General features: G+C 44.5%; 1 protein-coding gene across 2 annotated transcripts in view; it reads left to right on the top strand.

Annotated features, from left to right (window-relative positions):
• The window catches only part of FILIP1 (filamin A interacting protein 1), a 102733-nt gene that overhangs the window by 48000 nt on the left and 29623 nt on the right, over positions 1-25110 (top strand). For both annotated transcript variants that reach the window (XM_074150393.1, XM_074150392.1), the window contains exons 3-4: positions 11079-11252; positions 13157-13335. In XM_074150393.1, coding sequence (XP_074006494.1) covers positions 11079-11252; positions 13157-13335 — 353 coding nt within the window. The remainder of the gene's footprint in view (positions 1-11078; positions 11253-13156; positions 13336-25110) is intronic.

Here is a 25110-nt window from a genome sequence, read left to right as displayed (position 1 = left end):
GAAAGGGGGAATAAGACAGTGATAAATGGGGCCAAGGCAGAGTCTTGGAAAGGGCAAGACAATGAAGAGAAAGGTGGTATCCACACTGGAGCAAAAGGAGAGCCTCAAAAACCCCTAAAAATGTCTGGCATGAGAATATCATTACAATGAGTTAAGAAATTCTCTCCCCTCAGAGTGACTCCTTGTTTGTTTGTTTGTGTTTTCCTGGTGAAGTAGGCTTTTGCAAGACAGAAAAAAACCAAAAGTTAGGATAGACTTCAGAGCACAAATGCTCTCTTCTGTTTCCATTGAATAATTTATAACCAGAGATGAATTTTGTCCAGAATAATACGGTTGGGGTTTTTTCTGTAGCTTGCAATCATTGCTGTGCAAAGTGCAGGAGATATCATGGGAGGTGAGCAGGGCTTGTCTAGCAAGTCTCAGAATAATGAATTCTAAAAGAGAACCCTGCTGAGAAAAAAAAAAAAAAGTTAAAACACTACACTGAAATATAGTTAAATTGTCTATTCAAGCAATTTCCTGCTCCCTCTGAAATGAGGGGCAGAGGTACTATCAACCGTAGTGATGATAGCTCTCTCTTTGGGAATAAAATTGCTTTAGAATTATACGTTTTTCTAAGTAATTCTCCTCACTAAAATGTCACTGTCACTGGACAGCTGTAGGCTGAAACCTCTCTCACAAATACATTTTAGCGTCGTTCTCTGTTAATGCCTGAGCTGTACTTAACATAGCTACGTATATCCTGTTATTTAGACTCGGAGAGTCAGAAGAGACAGGAATAATTGGCAGGTGTCTCTGATCCATTGAACGTCTCCTCGAGAGTGGAGGGAGGAGTATGAGCAGCTTGGTTTTTTTAAAAAAAATCTTGGAACAGTAAGGACAGCCCCTAATCAACTTTCAAGCTTTGGTCTTGTTCCCATTGGGATCACTGTCTTTAACTGATCCTCCTTTGCCATCTTTTGAAAATAATTTTAATCAACTGATGTCATTTGATTCCTGTTGTCTTTTTAAATTTACTTATTAGAAATTGTACACCCAGTGCAACAGCAACGAAAAACCTTGTATCTTTTCTCATTTTCTGGAGAGAAGGCTCGCTCTGTGGGAGAGGACATGGCCAACCCTCTTGCGATAAATGTGAGATGCGTGGACTCTCTGGCTTTAAAATATCTGGGATTCTTGGGAGAGCTTGCAATGAGCATATGTCTTATGTGTCATAACGCTGTCCAGTGCTCTGAGTCACCAGCTGTTAATTTAACATTGCAGTTGTAGCTGAGTCTGTTTTTATTAACTTTGCTGCCCCAATTGTGTATTTATTAAGTTTGTGTCTCCTATTCTCCAGCTGAGGATCAGATAAGCTCTTGAGAGCAAACCAGATTATTTTCCATCCAAAAAAGAGCTTTAACAAAAGCAAATATAAGTCTTTATATAATAATTGTAAGAATGGGGCTCTCTGAGAAAGTGTCTTGTTTCTAGGGTTAAAGGCTCCACCTATTGGTTGACTAAAATGAGAGAAATGTAACATTTTCACATAGAAAACTGCTGGCCCTACTGAACATCCTGTGTCTTGCCACATCTTTACGAAATTGCTGGCTTCAGTGCAGAATTTTGTGTGATATCCAAGATAAAATCAGCTCAGTGACTTATTTCTGAGGGCAGTGCACATGCAGCACCCAAAGTGATGCACTCCGGAGACAATGGGAAGGGAATTCCTTTCCTAAGACAGGAACCTCTTGGATTTTGCAAGTGAAGTCTTTCTTATCCTGGAAAATGATTGTCTTTCTTTGCATAAAAATCAGCATCAATTCTTCCATGCCAGCAAAACGAGTGGAACTGACTGACCCAAGTAGAGTTGCACGGTAACTTCCAGGCATTTATCACCTTCAAGTTTAAACAAGTCAGAAACAGGAGTATTGATGCGGCCACCTTCACAGAATCCCAGAATCCCAGAATGATATGGGGCTGGAAGGGACCTCTGGAGATCATCCAGTCCAACCCCCTGCCAGAGCAGGTCCACCCAGAGCAGGTCCCACAGGAATGTGTCCAGATGGGTTTGGAATGTCTCCAGAGAAGGAGACTCCACCACCTCTCTGGGCAGCCTCTTCCAGGGCTCTGCCACCCTCACAGGAAAGAAGTTCCTCCTCATGTTGAGATGGAACTTCCCATGTTCCAGTTTGTGCCTGTTCCCTCTTGTCCTGTCCCTGGGCACCACTGAAAAAAGACTGGCCCCATCCTCCTGACACCCACCCTTTTAAGTATTTATAGGCGTTGATCAGATCCCCCCTCAGTCTTCTCTTCTCTAGGCTAAAAAAACCCAAGTCCTTCAGCCTTTCTTTGTAAGAGAGATGCTCCAGGCCCCTCATCATCACCTTCATAACGAAATCCCATTTCCCCGGTGTTGGCTCAGGCAGTCTCAGCATTTCAGACAAAATGGCATTTTAAAGGTCTACAGAGTCATTCCTGAGAATGCCATGGGAGGATGGAGAGGGGAGGGGATGTCCAAGCGGGGCTTGGGGAGGCCAAGGGGAAGGATAGACACCGGGGAGCATCAGGGATCTTTCGGAGACAGTGGGAGGCTCTTAGTTTGTTGTGGGCATGGCCAGGAGCTCTTGCTCTGTGCCCTTCATTGCTCACCCTCTCTTGGTTACTTCACCCTCAGAGTTCGTGCCACTTCCCTTGTTTCCTCTGACAACTCCTCTGTGCCAATAACTGGCCACGCTGGTGAGCGCTTGCTGTGATGCAGCCCTACTGTTCCTGCACATTCATCAGTCATCAGGAACTTGAAAGCACATCCGTGTAGCACCGAGCGCTGAAAACCAGCTTGTTGACGCCAACAAAATGCTTGGACAAGAGCAAGTTGTGTATACAGTTAATTACACGTGTACACGCTCCCGGCTCTTGCTATCCCACCTGGAGTTATGCTCCTGTCTCCGCAGAGGAGGTAAAAGGATTTCCTCTGAACTTCATCATCCTGACGGCCACGGTCCCACTGGCACCAGCGTGTCTCTCGTTCCATCCTGCTCCCTGCGTGCTCGTTCCTCTCAGAAGGCAGCAAGATCCCCGTGGAAAACAAACCCTGGGCAGGTTTGTTCCTCCTGGGGAGATGGTACTTAATGTGCAGCTTCAAGCACCTCCATGAAGTTGGGGTCAGAGCACCTAATTTCAGGTGCTTCTGTTCCTTCTACAGTCAGTGAAGCACTTTCAAAGAGCAATTTAGACAACCTGAGTTACATGATTTCAACAAATTGGATGATAAACAAATTGGATACATAAACATGGAGAAAATAAAATAATATAACGAATGGGCAAAAATTAATAGAAAATTGTATTGATGTCAGTGTCATATTTTTTGTAATATTCGTAGTGTTAGTACCTACATTTTATATATACTTATGGATTCAGTCTCACAGCATTCCTGGGAAGTATTATTTCCTTTATGGAATGGAAATTGGGGCACGGTAAGGTTCATTTTATGTGCGAAGCACAAGAAAGACGTCCGGGAACAGAACATGGATCTCTTGAGTCTTGGTCCAGACTGGTTAACGTAAGATTAAGGGGCAGATGACAACACAAGAAAAAGGAAAAGAAATGCTATTTCTGTTGTTCCTCTTTCATTAGTCATCTTTTTTTTTTCTTCTTAAAGAGGTGCTAACCGGTCACAAAATAATTTGTGGTTAGAAAAGGAGCACGGCAACTTACTACACGACTCCAGCAATGTAAAAACACCTTAATGTGTGGGGAACGTGCTGCAATTTTAACGACTTCCTATTGTGCTATAGTAGCTCGTGACTGGCCATTCACCTGGGCTATGGGAAGCTGCAGGTCCTTTCCTTGGCATGAATAGACCAGAATGGGGACTTAATCATTTGGGTTTTCGTGTCTGATTTGGAGCACCTGAATCAGGGAGCTCTCTTCTTGTGGTGCCTAGTTCTGCTCAGAGGACAGACCTAGACTTGTTTTGCTAATTACCTCTGTCGTTAGGATGCACATCACATCCCACAGCCACCTACCAGCCCTGAACTGTGAGTACGGTCAGTCCTGCCTTGTTGTTAAAGATTCTTCCTGCTCAGGTGTCCAAAAAGGTGTTTTAAGAGATGTCCCTTCCTCTCCCTGGCTGGTTGGATCCATCCCTGGTGCCTGCTGGCTGCCAGGCTTCAGGTCATGTGCAACATGTTATGATACGGTTAATGTTGGCTGCGACATAAACTCTGTGCCTGGATACGGCCAACTCAAAGCAGTGGGTTTAGCCATGGTGATGCGTTGCTGCAGCATGTAGAGCATACCCCGACACACAGGCCTGTGCGCGTAACTGAGAGTGACCCCTCGCCTTGGTCGCTCTGTGGTGACTGGATCATGACACTCTAACTCCTTATTCTGCAGTAACTGCCCCACGGTTCGATAATACCGAGCAAAGCACCCTTTCCGTGTGAAAAGACAAGACAGGGTATCCCAGACCCTAATAATTCTGCAAACATCAAGCAGTGTGGAGTTAATACTTCTCGGGGCCTTGCCATGGGAATTTTCTGGCTGTGGCCCAGACTACAGATAATTAATTATGTCAGTGAAAGGCTCTGGTGGCCTGTTTTCTTCAGAAAAAAAGTGACATCATCCATGGAGCTCTCTGGCAATAAAGCAGAACAAAGCTGTGTGGGCAGGAAATAACAGACAGATGTCTTCTAGTGCTCATTTGATCTGCTTCGAAGCTCGCTGTAAGAAGTAATACACTGCGCAGTGCTGCTTCTCCTCAGCTCTGCAATCTTTAGCATGGACTTTTTTTAACAGAAGAGGCCAAATTAATCTCTGATGTAATTCTTCTGGAGCCACTTCAGAGCGTTTGTGCAGTGGATGAGCTGGTCTGTCATGTGCCTTTCCTCCAGGATTGATTTTAGGGGGACTTGCTGTGTTATCACACTAAGATAAAGCACAACAAAATTAAATACGCTGTGTAGCTGCAAAGGCTTCGTACAAGGCCAGAGAGTTCTGCACCATGTGGAGAAGACAGGACAATTCTGTTTCATATCCCCAGGCATGAGGGATTGCTTCTATTTCTGGGTATATTTCACTAAACTTTTATACAAAACCACCGACGGTCGCTTTTCATCACTGAAGTCATCTCTTTACCTCCAAAGTAAATCACGTACATAGACCCAAGTCCAGAAATGTTCAAAGAAATTAGTGCAAGTGAACTCCACAGTTCCAAGTATTGGGAAATTAAGCTAAGATGAAAGGCAAGAAAAAGACTTTGCTGTACACAGAGTCTCTCTTGCAAGAAAAACTATGTATAGGTACCATCAGCCAGCATTTTGCACGGCTAGAATCACTGAGGGAGCGATATAAACAAGGCTGCTTCAGATATCTGGTATAGGAAAGAAAAATATTTCGTGAGTTTTAGCAAAAAGGGCACTTTTTATGATACAATATGCAGTAGAACATCTAATCTCCCAGCTTCGAAGTACATCCTTGTAGCAGTATGAAGGGATAGCTTGAGGAATCAGGCATTTAATGAAGAGTCATTCCAGTAGGCAGGGGTAAAATTCATTACTTTCTCTATTCATATTCATAGTATCATGACAAAAAATGAAGAAAGGCCACTTTGAACTATTTGAATTTCCCCCTAAGGTAAGAAAAGAAGGGAAGTTACTGAGTTTAAAGGTGGATGAGTGTTAAGAAAGTTTTGCAGATAGTTTTTCAACTACACCTGATTGAAGGTGCTTTCTCCATTGATTAACTAAATGGACAGGTGGTATTCACTCTCTGACGTCTCCAATGGGAATCCTCAGAGACAGGACTACTCCTGCCCTGGCACCCACGCAGCACGAGCTTGTCCTGGATGCTGCAGAAAGCAGTGTGAGAACATCCTCCTGATCTCCCTCAGAAGGATGCCTTGAGTGCGCTGTTTGTTTGCTCGAGGTGAAACATTTGTAAAGGCTACTGGAATGGAGGAAACGGGCTGCTGGTAAGATCCCAAGGTTACATGGAGAACCTGTGACCTTATCTAGTTTCTGGTGAGGTACAGAGCAGCTGCTGCTCTATAAATAACCCGAACTGTGTGAAAGGCAAATAATAACACCACAAGTAGAAGTAAAGGTTCCTGTCTGTGGTTTGATAGTTATTTCTTGCCATTAATCACTGGGAAGAAAAATATGCCTTCATAAACATTAAACCTCTATTACTTGGTCCTTTCCCTTGTGCAGGCATAACAAAGTGTCGCGATAACTAGGAAATAAAAGCTGGAAATAGCTAGCCAAAAGCTGGAAATATCAGATCTTCCAAATATAGCATATGTGCATTCCCTGTAAATACCACTCCTGCTCCCAAATTTTCAAAACTTCTTTCAATTAACTGAGAGGATTGTCATCATGTCATTGAAGTATTTAGATTGCTCTGAAGGAGTTAGATGTATTTTGGGTGACTCCAGACATGGAACTATGAAGGAAATAGTTACTGGTATCTGATTTAAAGAGAGGCACGTTATGAATTTGCAGGAAGGCGACTTACAAAGAAAATACAAGAGTTTAGGAGAGGTACTGGCAAAACATCTTGAATTGGATTTTAGTCTCATCTGACAGTGATTACTTTGACTTCATTCAGCCCATCTTGAATACCACTGATTTTTTTTTCCGATTTACTAGATGCCTTACATGAAATGAGTTTGAGCAGCTTGGTCCCATTTCCCAGGTGACAAAGGGGCTGCAGCAAAAATTCCCCGTTCAGTGGGTGCTGCGTTTTGTTAGCGGTCTCACGGGAGAGGCCAAAGACTGTGGGAATGGGGAGCGAGGGCTGTAGTAAATTGGCAGGGCAGGGCACGAGGAGGAAGCACGTTCGAACGCCGGGCTTGTGTAACAGTATTTCCATTGACCAAGAATTCCGTTGCTAGGCTGCCGGTCCCCTTTTACAAGCAGCAGAATCATGCTATTGTTTCCTAAATGGTTTCAGTTTTATGCAGGGACCTCTTTACATCCTTTCTATATCATTTAAATATTTTACTAGGCATGCAGTAAAGCTGAGTTTGGAACTCAGACCCCTGCTCTGCTCAAGCCAGCGAGCGAAAGAAAGCCCTTCTTTTTTTTTATTCTGCCCAAGAGTATTTCAGGGCAACCCTGTGAAGAGTGGCCTCATGTCAGCCTTCCAGCTGGGTGGCTACCATGGACTCCTGAGGGGCTTGGGGAATTTGTATTTCCCAGGTAGAAACGCAGAGGAGTCCATAGCTTAAGTAAGTCCACTAGTCACTAGGTAGTAGAGAGGAAGGAAAGGCAAAGCTGTGCAGGACAGCAGTGACCCATGGCACTTCAGCCCCTCCATGGACATACTCAAGATCTGAGGACATCAGTTTTTAGAATTTGGCACCTCCAGGAAGCATAAAACGAGGCTTAGATACAGTTCAACTTTGCAGTTCCTCTATCAGCAGGGACACCTGGAGGAGTTAACCGAGTACTGTGTCCAGTTCGGCTCTCCACAATTCAACAAAGATGCAGACAGGCTGGACAAGGTCCAAAGGAAGGCCATGAAGATGATCAAAGGGATGGAGAACCTGCCCCATGAGGAAAGACTGCAGGAATTAAGTCTTTTCTCCCTGGAGAAGAGAAGGCTGGGGAGGATGTCATCACAGTATTCCAGTACTTAAAGGGCAGCTACAAAGAAGACGTAGGCTCTTGCTTCACAAGGAGCCACATGGAGAAGACAAGGGGCAACGGGGTACAAGTTGCACCAGGAGAGGTTTCATCTCGACATAAGAAAGCAATTTTTTACAGTGGGAACAGTCAATCACTTGAACAGCCTCCCCATGGATGTGGTAGATTCCCATCACTGGAAGTTTTCAAGGACCGGGTGCTAGATGATCTCATTGAGACTTCCTTTCCCACGAAAAGTTGGACCAGATGATCCTTTGAGGTCCCTTCCAACGTGGGCTGTTCTATGGTTCTAGGAGTTTGACGGACAGGGAGTCTCTAAGCAGGCTTTGCTCCTGGAGAAAACCAGTGTGGAAAAACACCGCTCAACTATCTGGCCTTCTGTGTTTCTTGCCTTGAGAGTATTTCTAAGAAGTAAACATGACTTCTTCATTGTTTCTACTTTTAGAGAATCAGGTACTTAGGAGCACTTTATTAACAGAAAAGTCTGTTTATTTTCAAGAATCCACAGTATGAACAGTATAGATAAAAAGTTAGCCTGGAGTTTCTTAGAACCATCTAAGTAATGACAAAACAATAAAAGTAAATGTATGTGTTTTCCAAATTCTGTGTCTTGACTTTAAAGAACTTCTCTGACTAATTGCAGTTTTCTGGACTTACGCAAATGACTTTCATTGTGTTACAAGCTGTTGCAATATGTGGTCTTCTCATGCTTGAATATTCTCTCACATCAGAGCACCAACAAAACAAAACAAAACAAAAAAAGGGGCTTAAGACATGGCTTTCCTGTGCCAAACACCATGTTTCTTCTACCAGAACAGCTAACAACTTTCCTCTGAGATTTATAGACAAGTTTACTTCCACTTTGAAATCTCTTCCTTGTGTTTGTCTCCCGGCTTATGATTTACGCTAAACAGCATTGTGCTTCAAGACGAGGGAGGCACCTACAGTAGATGTCCATCAGTAGAAACAGCTTCCCAGTATGGTTCCCTCTTAGCAAGGACCCCCCACTTTGAGCCTCTTGTACCTCTTCCCAGGCACAGGAGTCGAAGTGGCCCAAGTGTTCCTCCTCAGGATTATTCTGACTTGCTATCTGAAGTTTAATATCAACAATATTAATACAACAATAATATCAACAATATCAACAACAACAGTTGGTCACTATACGTTGAAAGAAAACATCTCCACGTGAGCTCTCTTCTGGTTGTTGTTTCGGTGCAAAATTAGTCATCTGGAGGAAACATGAAAGTAGGAGTCACAGCGGCCTGCTGTTTCAGCTCCTTCCCTCTACATTTATCCTAAGGGGTTTCAGAGAGACTAACGGGAGTTTGCAAATCCCGAGGCTGACAGGAGGTCAGGATGCCGCCTGGGCCCCTCTGCGACCTGGGCTCGCTGTACTTCAGAAGCTTCCTGTGCCGGGGGTTGTTGCTGACCAAATAAAAAGCAAATTTCTCTTCAGTTTATTATTAGCACGAGGCCCCTTTTTTGGTCCAATGCTTCCTAGCAACCCGAGCGTCTGTTTGTTAGTTTGCTTCTCACAAACTGTTATCATAAGTCCATGGAAACAGAGCACTCGGTCAATTAGCCGGTACCCTTGAAAAGATAACGATAGGAGCAGTGGCCGAGCCCAGAAAAGGCAGAAGGCACCTCACCATGCTAACACGATCCAGATCCCGAGCCCCTGCAGAGCCTGGGGTGCCCAAGGAGGGGGGACACAAGTGGGGACCTGCCTGCGTCCCAGGGATGGTGCCACCCAGGCTGGGTACTGTCCCCTTGGGCTGCAGCAAGGGGTTTTCAGGGCTGATCCCTGGAGCTAAGTATGTCACTGCTTCCTTCTAAAGACAAAACCATGAATAAGGGTTTCCTTCAAAGCTCTGAACTGAGCTTGGGGACCTTCTTCCCTGCTCGGGGTGCTGGTTCCTCCATTCAGCATCACTCACTCCCCTGGCTCTGCTCCCTCTGGCTCTCGGGGGACCCAAACCAGTAGCTTCCAGAAACCTTTCTTAGCTGGCAAGTTAGAAGCTGTTTCAGGGACTCTGATTCCCTCCTGCTAGAGTTGCTCCATTTTAATCGGTAATGATTAAACACTAATGAGGCTGGAAGGAAAGTATGCACGGCTGTGCACAACTGGGCAGGGGCTGGGGCACTTGCTGGGAAAAGCTGCGTTCAACTTCAAGTAGCTGTTTATAAATGGACTAGTTCTCAATTGGGTGGCATAATCTTTGCTTGAAGTTCATTTTCTGTTTGATTTTCATGTTACTCTATTTTATTAAAAAAAAAAAAAGATTAAAGGGTCTTTGCCATTTTCTGAAATTATTTCCTTGCTCAATTTAAAATCAGGTGGGTTTGTAGAGCTGAAATGCCTCTGTGGCGTTGGGTAAAGATTTAAGACTTGCTACTGGGTTAATACAGAATGCCATTATGCCATTAGGAAGGCTGTGGAAAAGCATGAAGCATTGGTCAATTCATAAATCCTCAACAGTCATTGCTTACATAGGGGCAGGATTTGTAAGGGTTTTTTCCTAAAATATCTGAACCTTTCCTTAGCCCTTATTTTGCTTCCCAAGCTCACATGGGTTGAGTGTCAGAAGAGCAGGTGAGAGAAAAATTGGTGCCTGTACCCTTCTGCCCTCCATCCCTTTGGGCTTCTGTGAGAGATGGGAAAATCCGGGAGCTCCCTCATTCCCACCGAAAACTTGTACCTTTTACAGCCTCTCCCTGGATCACAGCCTTATAAACCTGCCCTGAAGGACAAGAGAGTGCCCTGCCCCTGTTTTACAGATGGTTTAACAGATATTGGCAAGCATCATCAGAAACAGATCTTGGGATTAACCCTTTGTCTGCAGCATGGCCCTAAAACGCCTCTTCTTCATAGGCGGGTCGTCCCACCAGCCAGCCAGTGCCACCAGTTTCGCCAGTTAGCCAGGGTCTGCAACACTTCCAGGATTTTGTTTAAACAACCAAAAGTTAGAAAACTTTAAGAGTGACTTGAAGAGAACATTTAGTCACAAAGTCAGATAGGGAACGACAAGGAAATACTTGATTAGAGGCGGTCTGAGAAATGTCAATTCAGAACACCCATGCTGCTTGTCCCACTCATGTTCCTACCCCGGTTGGGGAACAGCATGGGCAGTGAAGAAGACGAAGGATATGAAGAGTAATGATGTTCCCCGGATATAGATGCAACCCACATAAAAATTCATAGCATCCAAATGATGTAGTGACAGGCAGGAATAGATTAATTAATGCCTACAAGGATGACATTGGATTGCACAGATCATGTTTACTCTGATTGTCTCCTGAAGTTTTTTATATTTACATTGGCAGCCTGGCATTCTTCTAATTTATTTTATTTCTGTGTATGCAGTCTGTATATGTGAAATGCCCCTATTCTCCCTGTTTTCCCCTGTTGGTTAGTAGGTTGGCTGATGGTACTGATCTGCTCTGTTACAGGCAAGGGAGGATGTGATCCACATGCTGAAGACAGAGAAAACCAAACCTGAAGTTTTAGAAGCTCATTACGGGTCCGCAGCTCCAGAGAACGTGCTCCGAGTGCTACACAGGGACGCCATCCTTGCCCAGGAGAAGTCTATAGGGGAAGACGTCTACGAGAAACCAATTTCAGAGGTAATAACTTCTTGGTTTACTTCATTACATCTCTGCAGGGGGAATCCTAACCAGAAGTGAGACTCCACATCCTTTGCATGTGTGCAAAACACACAAGGGGATAATACAGCGCTTGTACAAATGACAAGAAATCGAAGAAGAATCGAATATTCCCGTTCACTCAACCACAGGACAAATTGTAAGCAAAATCACTGGGTTTGAACACAAACAGTAAAGAGCTTGTGTGCTCCTTAGGGCCGGTGCCATTAAGTGAGAACAAAATCTCTGGGTGTTACATTTCTGTTTTTTAAATTCCTTTCAATTATAGGCACCAACTTCTACTGCTGGCAGCACTGGTAAGCACCCTCTGATTTTCTTGGCATACTGGAGCAATATCGCGTGGGTAGTGAGGAAAAGAAGACCTTCAGAGATTGACTTTGAGCATATTTATGGGATCATAAATCCATAATCATTTTACGTCACTTAAGCTGTAGGACTGCACAGTCAGTTCATCCCCTAAAGGAGACTTGTGGACTTGATCCCTTGCTTTAAAATAAATGAATGTAGAATAGAACTGGGAATGTCTCAGGCCAGCAGGAACGCCAAAATAAGCAGCCACTGCTCATGTTTATAGTCTCCTAGCAGTCCAGGGCACGGAGAAAGAGCATGGAACAATGTACAATATAATATACTGTAGTGCCTGTCCAAATCTTCACAGTTCCTCCTAGTAGAACATTTAATTTTTCATCAGGAATTCTGTCTACCACGGGATACCTTTATACTGTGTATTCTCATTGAAGTATCTTCTGGAATTTTTCGGATGATAGTAAATAAGGAAAGCAAATGTTAGAATGTGGGAGCATGCAGGAAATACTGTTTAGCAATATTAAAAGAGCTCAGCCTGGCTTTTTGTCTAAAGAAGCTGATAATTTGATGGGAACCTCAGTGTAAAACTTTTGTCATGTGTAGGTCTACAGGGGTTATGTTGGAGCTAAAATAGGATGACGACAAAATTTTGTAAGTGCAAAAGATCTACTCTCAAAGGCTGAATCCAACCTGTCTCCTCTAAAAAATGCAGTAACTATTTTACTTTGACTACCATGGTCAACTTCTGGAGAGCAAATCGCTGTGGTCCTCCTGCTCTCTTATTTCCCTCCATTTGTGGAGGCACTGCTGGAAACAGCAACTCTACAGCCGGGGCCAAGAAAGACGTGATTCCCAGGAGGCGGGGGCTGGGGGTGGGCAGAGCAGAGAAGCACCAGGTCTGAGGGCCACTTCAGTGGGGAAGAGGATGGAGTTTGTCATCTGCTCTCCAGGAACAGTGAAAGGAGCAACACGAATAGCTGTGGTGGCTTCGGTGTGCCCTGGCCACTTTTTAGATGCACCTCCCCGGCCTTAGTGTTTCTTTGAATAATAATTGGCATATTAAACCTAATTTTTAGCTCAGCAGTCCTACAGGTGTGTTGAAGATGCAGAGCTCAAGTTTCAGCCTTGATCCTACACCTTACACTCCACATGTAGGTGTCCAGGCCCCATGGATGTGTGTGAACTCAGGCTCCCGGGGTCTGAGGGCATCTGCCCTGGCATTTGCTACAGCTTTTCCCACGTGAAATGAGGAAAGTGTGAACAGCACCTTGCCACGGGGGAAATTCTGCACTGCAACAATATTATTTGTTATCCTAAAACTGCGTGAAATTCTCTGTGTGTCTGAGAACTGTGCAAATGTTTATTGCAAACACGCCGTCCAAAGAAATCATTACTTTTACAGGACAGTTACTCTTATTTCTAGTCGCTGCTTTATGTAAAGCCCAAGACATAAAATTACGGGACTTGCGTTTACCAAACACAACATTGTTGGTTAATAAATCAGATGAAGTAAGCACAGAGACCTTTGAAACAGTCTATTCTCCTTTCCTACAATCCAGCTGGACAGACTTGAAGAAAAGCAGAGAGAGACGTATCGGCGCATGCTGGAACAGCTCCTGTTGGCAGAAAAGTGCCATCGCCGCACAGTTTACGAGCTCGAAAATGAGAAACATAAACACACGGATTACATGAACAAGAGCGATGACTTTACCAACCTCTTGGAACAGGAGCGGGAGAGGTGAGTACCTGAGATGGTGCAAAGAGCACCCCCAGTGTCCCAGCGCTTGTCGGCCCAGCAGTGACACGGTCCGGTGTTTTCTGTGTTTAAATGACACTAAACTCATGTGTAAACCATTTGTAAATGTCGATCCACTCATTATTAGCAAGCATATTACTGTGCAGGTCTGGAGAAGGAGGAGAACCGCTGGCTGTTCCTGTAGCCTGTGCCTGAATTAAGAAAGGAGTTTGTTTGGAATAAGTTGTGCCCGTTTGGGGTTCACCTCCCAACAGCTTTGATGGGATGTTATTTGTGTTGGCTCAGGTTGGCTTGCTCAGCCAAGCGCCGCCGTTTGGGAAGGACGGGGCACTGTTTGTCACAGCGGGAGGACGGGGTAAGGAAAACCACAACACGCAGGAGGACACTGGCACACAAAGTGGTAGGGACTTTGCCAGGCTTGGGCTTGCAAAGTCACAAACCATTTGCATTATTTTTCATATTTTTGAAGACACGTGCCTCAGGCAAGATCTGTGTTCCCCCGGAAGGAAATATTTCCACGTTTTATAAAACGTGCCCAGCCTGGGATGGACTGGCTGCAGTGTTTATCTCACAGGCTTCTTCTCTTCAAGTGTTTGTCCTGCTTGTGGGAGGAATTGGTTCTCTGAGTTTCTAAGAAAAGAAAGAGCATCAACCTTAGGTGAAGGACGAGCACTCGGTAACAGCCTCAGTTTCTCAACAGGAAATTTTCATGCTCATACCAAACTGCTTGAAATCAATCCACAACATTTTTTTTTTTTAAAAAAAAGCTCTGAGAAAATTACTTAAGGCAAGTTCAAAGAAGAAAGGTTTTTGAGGAAACCACAGTCTGGTGGCAGACATTTGCAAAAAGCCAGGAGCTAAATTGTTTAGTGCATTTCCTGAGCTCAGCTCAGCGCCAGCTTTGAGTAGGTGGCACATGAGCTACAGTGACCATGTTTCCTGGTTTAATAGCTGCTGGGTTTCTGTCTCTCTGTTTTCCTGGGTTGACTGGCAAACTTTAAAAAGCAAAAATGCTTCTGCTTCTTAGAAATTTGATTCCTTTAGCAGAAAATAAAAAAAAATTGTTGCATTTCCCAGTAAGGAGCAATTTCACATCTGATTCTCATAGATGCCATTTTTTCTCTTTGCTGAGTATCTGTGTAGTGTGAACAGGCCGGCAACTCAAATGATACAAAAGTGAAAGTGGTAATAAAATACCATTTATGTTTGTTTTTACATTTTATAATTTGAAAATTGTTGCCTTCTTATTATTCCAGTTCAACTCGTGAAGGCCACTAAACAGCCTAAGCTTCGGACTTGTTTTGAACCGACTTCCTTCAATGAATCGATTGAAAAGCTTTCTGTCTCGCATTACTGCGGCTGAGATATCAGGTCCCATCTCTGTAGGCATTTTCTAACGTCCCTCCTGCTCTTTTGTGTCTTTTCAACATCAGTTGTTCCACATCCTACAATTTTTGGAAAAACAGCAGTAAAAACGGAGAGTTTGAGTTTGAACTTCTATTGAAAGCAGATCTTTAAGAGCAGCTAAATTGGCTGGCTTTAGTCACCAGTGCCTCTGTACTGGTGGCTGCGGGGCAAGAGCTGCAGTGCTGAAGCCCTTTTGATTTATGCTGAGTGACACGAGAAACCTGATGTTTGCTATTTAATCCACTTGGTTAGTCTGAGGCACTAATGAGAAAATTTGTTTCAAGTTTAGTAGCAACCAAGCAGCGAGAACGTGGCATGTAGCTAAACATAGCGAACCAAGCACGTCCCTTCCTCTTCACGGTCCCCCTCCCAGATCACCTGCAGAGCAGATTAGCAAAATCAGGATGGGCTGAAACCCTCTCATTAGTGTATAGCCTTAAATGAATTCAACTCCTTGTCTTTGTTTGCTGAGCGCTGAGGCTGCACCCGCATCTTTGCAGGTATCAAAAACTGGAAGTAGCATCATTTGAGGGCTATATTCACAGCAAAAGAGAGGGTGATGGGATCGCTTCTCAGGAAAGCCCCACAGTGGCACTCAGCAATAGATTTTTGTCAAAAAGAAAGAGCTTGTAGTGGAAAGACTAAGTTGTAATAGGTTAAAACATACAAAAAACTCCCATACTCATTTAATCTGCATATCAGAACTGAAAACTGACCTGCCCAAAGGCATTTCTCAGGGTCCCGCGTAGGCATCCTTGCTTTATAAGTACCACTTTATATATAATTTGTTTTACTGTGTTGCTTTGAGGCCTGAGGGTTATTTTATTAAGAGCTGAACAGACTTGTAGTCTCCGTGAAAAAGAAAAGGGACAGGGAGGTGAGCTTTGCCCGTCAGCCCCTCTGCTGCACTCCCAGTTATAATGTTAATGAGACAGGGTGAGCCAGAGGAAGAACAGTCCTGGGGGGTGACCATCTCACAGCAGCCTGGTACAATGAGAGCAGTAATAACTTCTGACCTGGATCTAAGAAATTTAAGTAATTTCTTTCCCCACGGTATTTTACCAATCTTTCCCAACCATTGCTGTCCACACCAACTTTTAGAGGCCACATCTGCTTTTGCATCTGCTTTTGCACAAACCTTTGTGAAAGTTTGATCAAGATAGAAAAGGGAAATTCCTTAAGAGCAGAGATATGCCTCGGTTCTAATGTATTTCTAGCACTTTCTTAATGTATTTGCTTTGGAATATTTTTTTATATACACTTTCATGCATTATCTTTAATCCATCCACAATAACATGGTATGAAAGCAAACAGTCCGGTGGGAGACTAATTATTAGGTCAGCCTTGCACAGGAAGCAAGTAACGGGAAAACATGGTTTGTCAAGAATAATTATGCATGAGAAGTATAAAAAAGACAAAATTGTACACAGGAATACTCAAAATGTAGACAGCAAGGAGGAGTAAATGGAGAAAGCTGGACAGCCTGACTGTTGGTCTTGGCTCCACAACACCAAATGCAACTAAGCTGTAGAAAGGTTGTGGAAAAGGTTGGTGTGTTACAGCAAAAGAGCAGTGACAGCCATTTGCTGGATGGAAGTGAAAGAAATCTGGTCCTTTTAGTGGAAGGTGCTTCTACAGACATGGTGGCTGAAATGTTTTGCAAATTTCCCTACAGTATGCTCAAATTACACTATGATCATTCCTAAAAACGGGAATGTTTTGAAAGTAAGGACTGTTTTTACCATTCAACCAAAATTCCCCTTTTTCACACTTGCCCACCTGTAACATCAAGCTCTCCTTAGGCGTCTCCTATGCCCAGGAGTGCCAAAGCATCCGTCTTCTGATCTGGTTATAGATGTCCCTCATTACTGCAGGGGAGTTGGACTAGGTGACTTTTAAGGTCCTTTCCAACCCAACACATTCTATGATTCTTGGAGCCTCCTGACAAGGCTGAGGAACAAGGAGAAGAGCTGGAGACACCTGGCCCCCTCGGAGACCTTTGGTGGCAGATGGTGGGGTGAGGAGTCTCTGGTCCAGCAGGTGGAGATCCAGGGATCTGACTGGAGCTGCACTGACCATCTGGACACCTGAAGAGCGGGAGACCATGCAGCAGTAGCCAAAATGATAGAATTAGTCCTCCTGACACAAGGAACCTCCTTATCTTCAGCCTGGCTTTGGGGAGGGAGGGACCTGAACCAGCTACTGGCACCCCCTGCCCCAGAAAGCTCCTGTGAAAAGCAGCTCAACGTGAAGCAGCACTTGGTTGCTCTCTGTTCTGCCCAGTCCCAGCCCTCTTGCCTTTAGGGAACTGGGTGGGAGGGGGAGAAATCTTTAGGATCAGTTATGAACTTTTCAAGTTGATCAGCAGGGCTTTTTCTTCTGGTGGAAAAGGGGGAGAGCTCAGTGTAACCTCGGCACTGCTTCGACCTGTCGATAGACCTAGGGCATGAGGTTTAAAATCCTGACATTTTTAGAGGCGCTAATCTCTGAACAATTTGCCTTGTACTCTTCTTTTAATCCCCTTGGTTGACAGCGCATTTTGCTGCTATTAAAAGCCCTGGAAAAGTCCCATTGATTGTAATGGTTCAGAAAAAGGCTTGCGGTGAGGACCACTGAGCCGGTGCTGCCGGACGGGTGGCAGAAATAGCCTGAAAGCCTTCAAAAATAGGGGGAGGAGGGAGTTTCTTTCATATGCACAGGCCATGGTTTGTGGAACAGAGGGTGCCATGTGGCAGAAAGGCTTTGGTGGAGCTGGCTAAGGGAGAACCTGCGCAACTGCTTTGTGATCATTTCCAGCAGCACCACTGCGACTGCTGGGACCTTCTACCCCACCACACAATGCGGCAGTAAATACACACCCAGTATCTAACGTCTGAAAGCATCGATATTATGTTTAGTCACATTTCACTGTAAGACTTCACAGAAGGGATGAACGTTTCAAACTGGCTCTTGCTTTCCTTGCTGCAGCCTCACATTATTCTTTACAACCACAGGGACAGCGTTCCCGGTGCACCGAAGCATTTTGTGTTTTCCTCCAAGGCAAGGCCAAGGATTTGGTCTGCACTTCCCAAGCAGTGCCCTGCTAAATCTGGTTTTAGTTAAACCCTCTTTTTGAAGTACACGGCCATAATTAGATCTGCTTAGAGGAGACAGCGGGACTGTGACCCCCAGATCTTTCCCCCACAAAGTTTCCTTTCAGCCTTCACGTAAAATTGTCTCCTCGCTGCCTCCCCCATCGCAGCACCCCCAGCAAGGAATGCACTGGCAAGTCCCTCGGAGGTCTGTGATAATACATTCCTCTCGGCTTCGGTCATCCTGGCACCGAGATGCTCTTGGCTGCTCTGCTGGTGATGTAATTCTGGGCCCACATCACCTGCAAAGGAAACTGATCTGCGAGCAATAAAGCGCACAGCCCTCTTGAAACAAAAACGGGAATGTTGATGTTAGCAAGTATTTTAAATCTTTTTTTTTTTTTTCTCCCATCCTCTTTTTGCATTTCTGCTTTTATTACCACAGCTCCTCTGCTCCCTTTTCCCACGAGACGGCAGCACCAAGCCTTTCACTGGGAAGCGCTTGCCTTTTTGTTCCCCTTTATTTCACAGACCCAAGCAAGCGCAAAGGCCGGAGTGTGAGAGGGAGATTTTGTGTGCGTTACCTTTCCAGTTTGCATTTACTCTTGATTTTTATGGAGACTGTAAAATAAAGAAGCTGGCAGGAAGACAGCCGGGCAGAGTATCCATCAGTCAGTTACTTGTTTAGAGAACAATCACGCCAAAAGTATGAAGTGTTCAGGGCTAATAAATCCCTGTGATTTACCAGTTTAAAGCCAAATTCTGTGGTAAGAATGGCCCCATAGAAAGATATTGGGGTGAGGTGTATGGTGCAAACATATAGCACAGATTTTGGCCTGTAACTGTGTAATCTGTTGGTGATTCCTTTAAAGTCCGGAAAGTAAGTTTCTTTACAGAAAGATTTTTGCTAGTTTTTTTCTCCAAGAGTTCTAGCCACATCTGTGCTCTGACTTTTTTCTCATATGGTGATTGTTTCTTTGTCCTGGTTTCCAAATTGTGACCCAAAAAAAGGCAAAGCCGGCCCGATGGGACTGTGGGAATTCACTGTTGCCCGCAGTAGTTACTCATCTTACGGCACATCACTGGCCGGAGGAAAGCACTGAGTCACTCCCTGTCTACTTTTCAGTAAGTGCATCTCCAAACTCCTAATCTTACAGTGAAGAAGACAAGGGCAACAGCACAGTGTCCATTCCTTTCTTTCAGGCTGACATACTATCGGTATGGTTTGGAAGCACTGGCTATTTTCTGTCAATTCAATACATTCACAGGATCACAGATGACAAATTCTGTGGTAGTCTATTAAAAGAAATAAATGAAAAAAACTGGCAATGACAAATCCCATTTCTGCACAGTTAAGTAAATCTGAAGGTCGTCCATTCTGCAGGTCCCGTTTTACAGCTCTAGCTGACAGCAAGGCAGCGACTGCTCAAAGTTTATGTTTTAACTAATGAATCTGGTCCCAAGTTCCAACAAAACAGCTCCAAAGGTAATTTAAAAATGAGAGAACAAACAGCCCCATCGGCCCGGGGAGAAACAACGCGAAAGTGTTGCGAGTCTCACACAACGCGGGGCTCGCCATGAGCTGGGGCTCATCCAAATCCGTCTCTTCACACTTGGATAGTCCTCAAAACTGTCCAGTCCTTCACTCGCTTCTGGGATTATATAAAATGGCATCATGTGTTGTTTCAGCTATTCTTCCAAAAATTATTTCTAAGTAGGCATCAGCTTCACAGCCCTTGAGAGAGAATTGTTACACAAAGCTACACGTAGTTCATTATTCCTAGCAAGTTTGCTTGCTAAAATCACCAATTCAAATGCTCCCAGGGTCAGACAGGGGGAAAAAATGACTTCATTCAAAATCTACTCACGAACCTGAACTCTGTCCAGGGTGCAATAGGTAACAATTTCAATATTTAAGGGCCCTTTGGCATGTTTCAGAGTTATTATACTACTGAAATAAATATCAGTTCACAGCTCTACTGAGGCCATCTTTTTAAGTTGTCAGTTTTTTTAGGGAAAGAAAACAAGAACTGAATCGGGGTCATGTAGGGAAAATTGCTTCCTCATTCAGAAATATTAGAAACAGGTTTCAGTTGAAGTGCCAGGTTTCAGTGAATTTCTACAAAATTTAGATAGATGCTGGTTATTTACAAGTATAAATATATGCTCACAGGCACTCAGGCTTGCGTGTTTGGATATTTGCTTTACGCTCAGCTGGAAGGTTACCTGTGCAGGGATGTAGAGACTGGGCAGTGAGGTGCAGGACTTACTGGCTTGATTAATGCCCTACAGCTATTCAAGACGTGTCCTGCATGGTCAGAGAACTCCCACTGAGTTGTGTGAAGAACCTCAAGATGTCGCCTGACTTGGAGGGCTATTCTGGCTCAGTCAGCCTACACAGAACCTTCCCTAACCCTAAACAGATGTAATGCTTTTTCCATTTTCTTTCCCCAAAAGGGTGCTAAGTGCATTCCTTCTCACTCTGGCAGTATCTCCACCAGCAGTGCAGCATGTGAATAATGAGTTTTATATTCGCATCATTCCAGTTTCCTCTTCCCGCTCTTCCCAGTTAAGTCACTTTTATACTTTTTGAGTTCTTTTCACCAAAGGGGTGAAAATCTTCTTGTAGGTCAGCCCCTGGGCATTTAAATTTCCCCCAGACACAGGAATTCACTGGGCTGGGTCTCTCCATCTCCTGAAAAGTGAGGATTTTTCACTTGTTGGCTTGGTGAATGGTGCCAAGATATGGTCCTCTCTATCTGCTGCTTTTATTAAAATGACAAAGATGGAAATGGAATTACTTATTCAAGATGAACAAATGTTTCACTGAAATCCACATTAAACTTTTTATTCACTTGAATGAGGGAGAATAAACTAAAGTCTTTTGTGTTTTTTTTTTCTTTGATAATTACATACTGAATTTTTGGTTCAGCTCTGAAACTGAAAAATCCCTTACTCATCCAGCTCTATTATCCAGTTGCTTATGTTAGGGAATGATTAATAGCAATGTAGCTGACTAAGTAATGCCCTAATAAGAAAAGATAAAGAAGTGAGCAGAAAATGAGGCTAAATTACAGCAGAGTGACAGCAACGCTTTTCTGATGATAGCAATTATGTCATAGGTGAAGAAGTATCTCCTGGTGACAAGGATATGTATCACAGGATGAAAGTTCCTGTACAGTTGTGTTGAAAATGTTTATTTTCAGAGGAACTGGAAAGGGATAGACATATTCTCTTTCATCATTTAAATACCAGGCTTTTCCAAGACGACTTGACTTGTTTTAAAACGATGCACACCTTTCAACACTATTTCATTTTGCAAATCACTGGCTGGGATACAACCCTGGTTTGCAAAAACAGTGGGGACAAACCAGCGTGGGGAAGAGCAGGGGTGTGGTGTTGAGGATTGAGCATCACCAGTTGCAGTTAGAGCGTGTCCTGGTTTGACTGTGTAGGGTCCAGCAGCACAGGAGGAATAATCCCACACACTGGTACAGATTAGGGGTTGACCTGCTGGAAAGCGGCTCTGCAGAGAGAGACCTTGAAGTCCTGGTGGACACAAGCTGACCATGAGCCAGCAATGTGCCCTGGTGGCCAAGAAGACCAACAGTCTCCTGGGAGGTATTAAAAAGAGTTTGACCAGCAGGTGGAGGGAGGTCATCCTCCCCCTCTGCTCTGCCCTGGTGAGGCCACATCTGGAGCACTGGGTCCAGTTCTGGGCTCCCAAGGTTAAGAAGGACAGTGAACTGCTGGAGAGGGTAAGCAAAGGGCTACGAAGATGATCAAGGGACTGGAGCACCTTTCTGCTGAGGAAAAGTTGAGAGACCTCGGTCCCTTTAGCCCAGAGAAGAGCAGACTGAGAGGGGATCTCATCAATGCTTATCAATATCTAAAGGGTGGGTGTCAGGAGGATGGAGCTAGTCTTTTTTCAGTGGTGCCCAGTGACAGGACAAGGGGCTTCTTCAAGTCTTAGGAAAGAACTAATCCTTAAAAATGCCAACCTGACGCTGGGGTTTATGAGCCCAGAACTGGCACTGGTGCAATTCCTTTGAAGTCAGTAGAGCTTCTCTTGATTAATGGGATTAATGAGAATCTGAGCAGGGACTCTATAAAGATTTTAAAAGAGGGTGTGTGTGTGTAAGTATATATATGCATATATAAATGTATTACATACAACAGTTTCTTGAGTGGAGGTGCAGCTGCTGGATAAGATTTTGCTCTCCAGCAAAATAACTTATCAAAAATATTTATTTCCTGTATGATTATATTTTTATATATCTTATATATGCATTTCTGTTTACAATAATAGTAATTTATTACTATATTATTTTAACATAATTTCTACAGCCATATAACACCTTTGTGTTTTGAATTCTTTTTGGTCAGCATTGCCTATTGATTCTGCCAAGGAGGCTGTAAGCTTTGCCAATTGATTTTGCCTTTCTTTGTGCGTGAGGCATCATTTGTACTTATATCACTACAACATTTTTAAAAAAAATAGTGATTGGTAAGCAAGGATGCTCAGTGGAAGCCAACAGCTGACAAGCAAATATCTGATTAGAAAACAGGATGCATAAGGCCTGCAGATGTCACAGAATCACAGAATCTTCTTGGTTGGAAGGCACCTTTGAGATCATCGAGTCCAACTACAAAAAAAAAAAACAAAACCAAAAAAACACCAAACACCAAAAACAAAACAAAAAACAAAAACCACACAAAACAAACACCCAGAACCACACAGCACACCCACCCACAAACAGACACAAACCAACAATCTCGGGCACTAGATCATGCCCTGAAGTGCCATGGCTACATGTTTCTTAAATACCTCCAGGGATGGCGACTCCACCGCCTCCCTGGGCAGGCTGTTCCAGTGCCTGACCACTCTCTCACTAAAGTAATTCTTCCTAATATCTGATCTAAACCTCCCCTGCCGCAACTTCAGATCATTTCCTCTGGTCCTGTCATTATTCCCTTGGGAGAAGAGGCCAACACCCACCTCTCTACACCCTCCTTTCAGGTAGTTGTAGAGGGCAATGAGGTCCCCCCTCAGCCTCCTCTTCTCCAAACTAAACATGTCCAGAGAGGGCATATTCAGAGGGCAACACGGTAGAAAGAAATTTTAAGGCAAGCAGAGGCAAGAAATTCACACTTACAGCGTGAAACTGGCCCAGGAATATTGGCTTGGAATATTTCAGACTGAGGAGAGAACTAGAACCAGGTGTTCTGGTGCAGAAGGCAGCCCCTTTGCAAGTCTTCCTTCAGATGGAAGCGCCTATGGCTCCCATCCTTGTGCAACGGCTGTAGTCAGCCCATATCTCCCCAGTCCTCAGAGCAAGCCCCTCGCCCTTTTATGTGTAGAGACATGTATTTCGTGAGTCCCAAATAACCTCGAGCGCAGAACGATGTTCAGCTCAGGCAAGGTGATGGGACTTCCAAGGGTGTGAAACAGCAAGTTTGGGCAACCAAACTACAGACCTGCCCACAAATCAGGTGCCTATGAACATTCAGATTTATATGTATGTTATTTTTTTTTGTTTGTTTTTTATCTTTTCTTCTTTAAATTCTTCACTAACTGCATTCCAGAAATCTATGTGAGTCTTTTTTGGACGCTGCTCTAAGCAACTACAAGTAGGAGGTTAAAGTATGAGGCTCAAATCTCATTTATGCTGCACCTCCAGAACACAAGGGGCAAAAAGCAGTAGGGAAGGTGGGATGTGAGATGGATGTGGTGGCCAGGTGTGTGCTCCTTTCTGCTCAGGGCAAGAGCTGGGTGTCCTGGCATGAGCATTAACTGAAACACCTCCACAGCCTTTCAGACTGACAGTTGGGACATAGCATATTAGGATGTGGTGTGACAGCCAGGATTACTCAGTGCTGATGTTGTTAAAACCCATCAGTCTCTCATTAGTTCATCAAAGCAGCTGCTGACTGCTCTTTTACAGCATCTGAAAATTTTACTGAGGATTCATTATTTGCTAAATCACTGAACATGGTGCTCACAGGAAGCCATGTTTAACAATCTAGAAGGAATCGTCATGAGATTATTTACTTTCCTCCATTTTACAGGTGTGTATTTTTTTATCCTTATGTCAGATGATACACTTTAGGGAAAAAAGTAATTTCTGCCTTGATTTTCAGTTTCCAGTAAGGGAATATTCACCACTGTTCTTTATGAGTTACTTATTGCCACGCTTAAAAACATGACCCTTATCTCTAGATGGAGTATTTCTGTTCTTCTCGGAGAAGTCAGGTGAGGGGGAGGCAGCAGAAACGACAACAACAGGGAGTCAGCTGCCAACAGAACAAAAGCAACACACAGGTGAAAATGAGTCAGGGTTAATTAATGTCCCAGATGAAACTTGAGCAAAAGAGGCCGAGTCACCTGGTAAACTGAGAACAGCCACAGCCCTCTCTGCTCACAAAGCCTCAAGGTTACTTCTCCATGTCATTTTTCCATGTGGATACCTATACATCAAAAGTGAGTAATTTAGAAAAACAAGGGTGGAGACCAGAGCAGAGAAAGATGGCATTAGCAGGGTGCTCTGATAAAGCATGGATGCGTGGAAGCAGCCAGCACTAAAAATGGCAGGTCTACAGGGGGCAGTAAGGAATCATCTGGTCAGGCTGGATGGATGAGCCGAGGCCAGTGGTGTGAGGTTCACCAAGGCCAAGTGCCGCGTCCTGCACTTGGGTCCCAACAACCCCATGGGTGCTCCAGGCTGGGGGAAAAGTGGCTGGAGGTGCCTGGCAGAAAAGGACCTGAGGTCACAGCTGACTGAATATGAGCCAGCAGCGTGCCCAGGTAGCCAAGGTGGCCATTAGCATCCTGGCCTGTGTCAGGAACAGTGTGGTGAGTAGGACTGGGGCAGTGATTGTCCCCCTGGACTGGGCGCTGGTGAGGCCCCACCTCGAGGGCCGTGTCCAGTTTTGGGACCCTCACAACAGGAGGGACATTGAGGGGCTGGAGCGTGTCCAGAGAAGGGCAACGGAGCTGGTGAGGGGTCTGGAGCACAAGTCTTGTGAGGAGCAGCTGAGGGAGCTGGGGGTGTTCAGCCTGGAGAAAGGAGGCTGAGGGGAGACCTTCTCGCTCTCTCCAACTCCCTGAAAGGAGGGTGTAGTAGAGGTGGGGGTCGGTCTCTTCTCCCAAGGAACAGGCGATGGGACAAGAGGAAATGGCCTCAGGTTGTGCCAGGGGAGGTTTAGATTGGATATTAGGAAAAATTTCCTCATCAAAAGGGTTATTAAGCCTTGCAAGAGGCTGCCTGGGGAAGCAGTG

Source organism: Numenius arquata, chromosome 7 (genome assembly GCF_964106895.1).
Source record: "Numenius arquata chromosome 7, bNumArq3.hap1.1, whole genome shotgun sequence".
In the NCBI taxonomy this organism is placed as follows: Eukaryota; Metazoa; Chordata; class Aves; order Charadriiformes; family Scolopacidae; genus Numenius; species Numenius arquata.
This window is presented reverse-complemented; position numbering and strand designations above follow the sequence as displayed.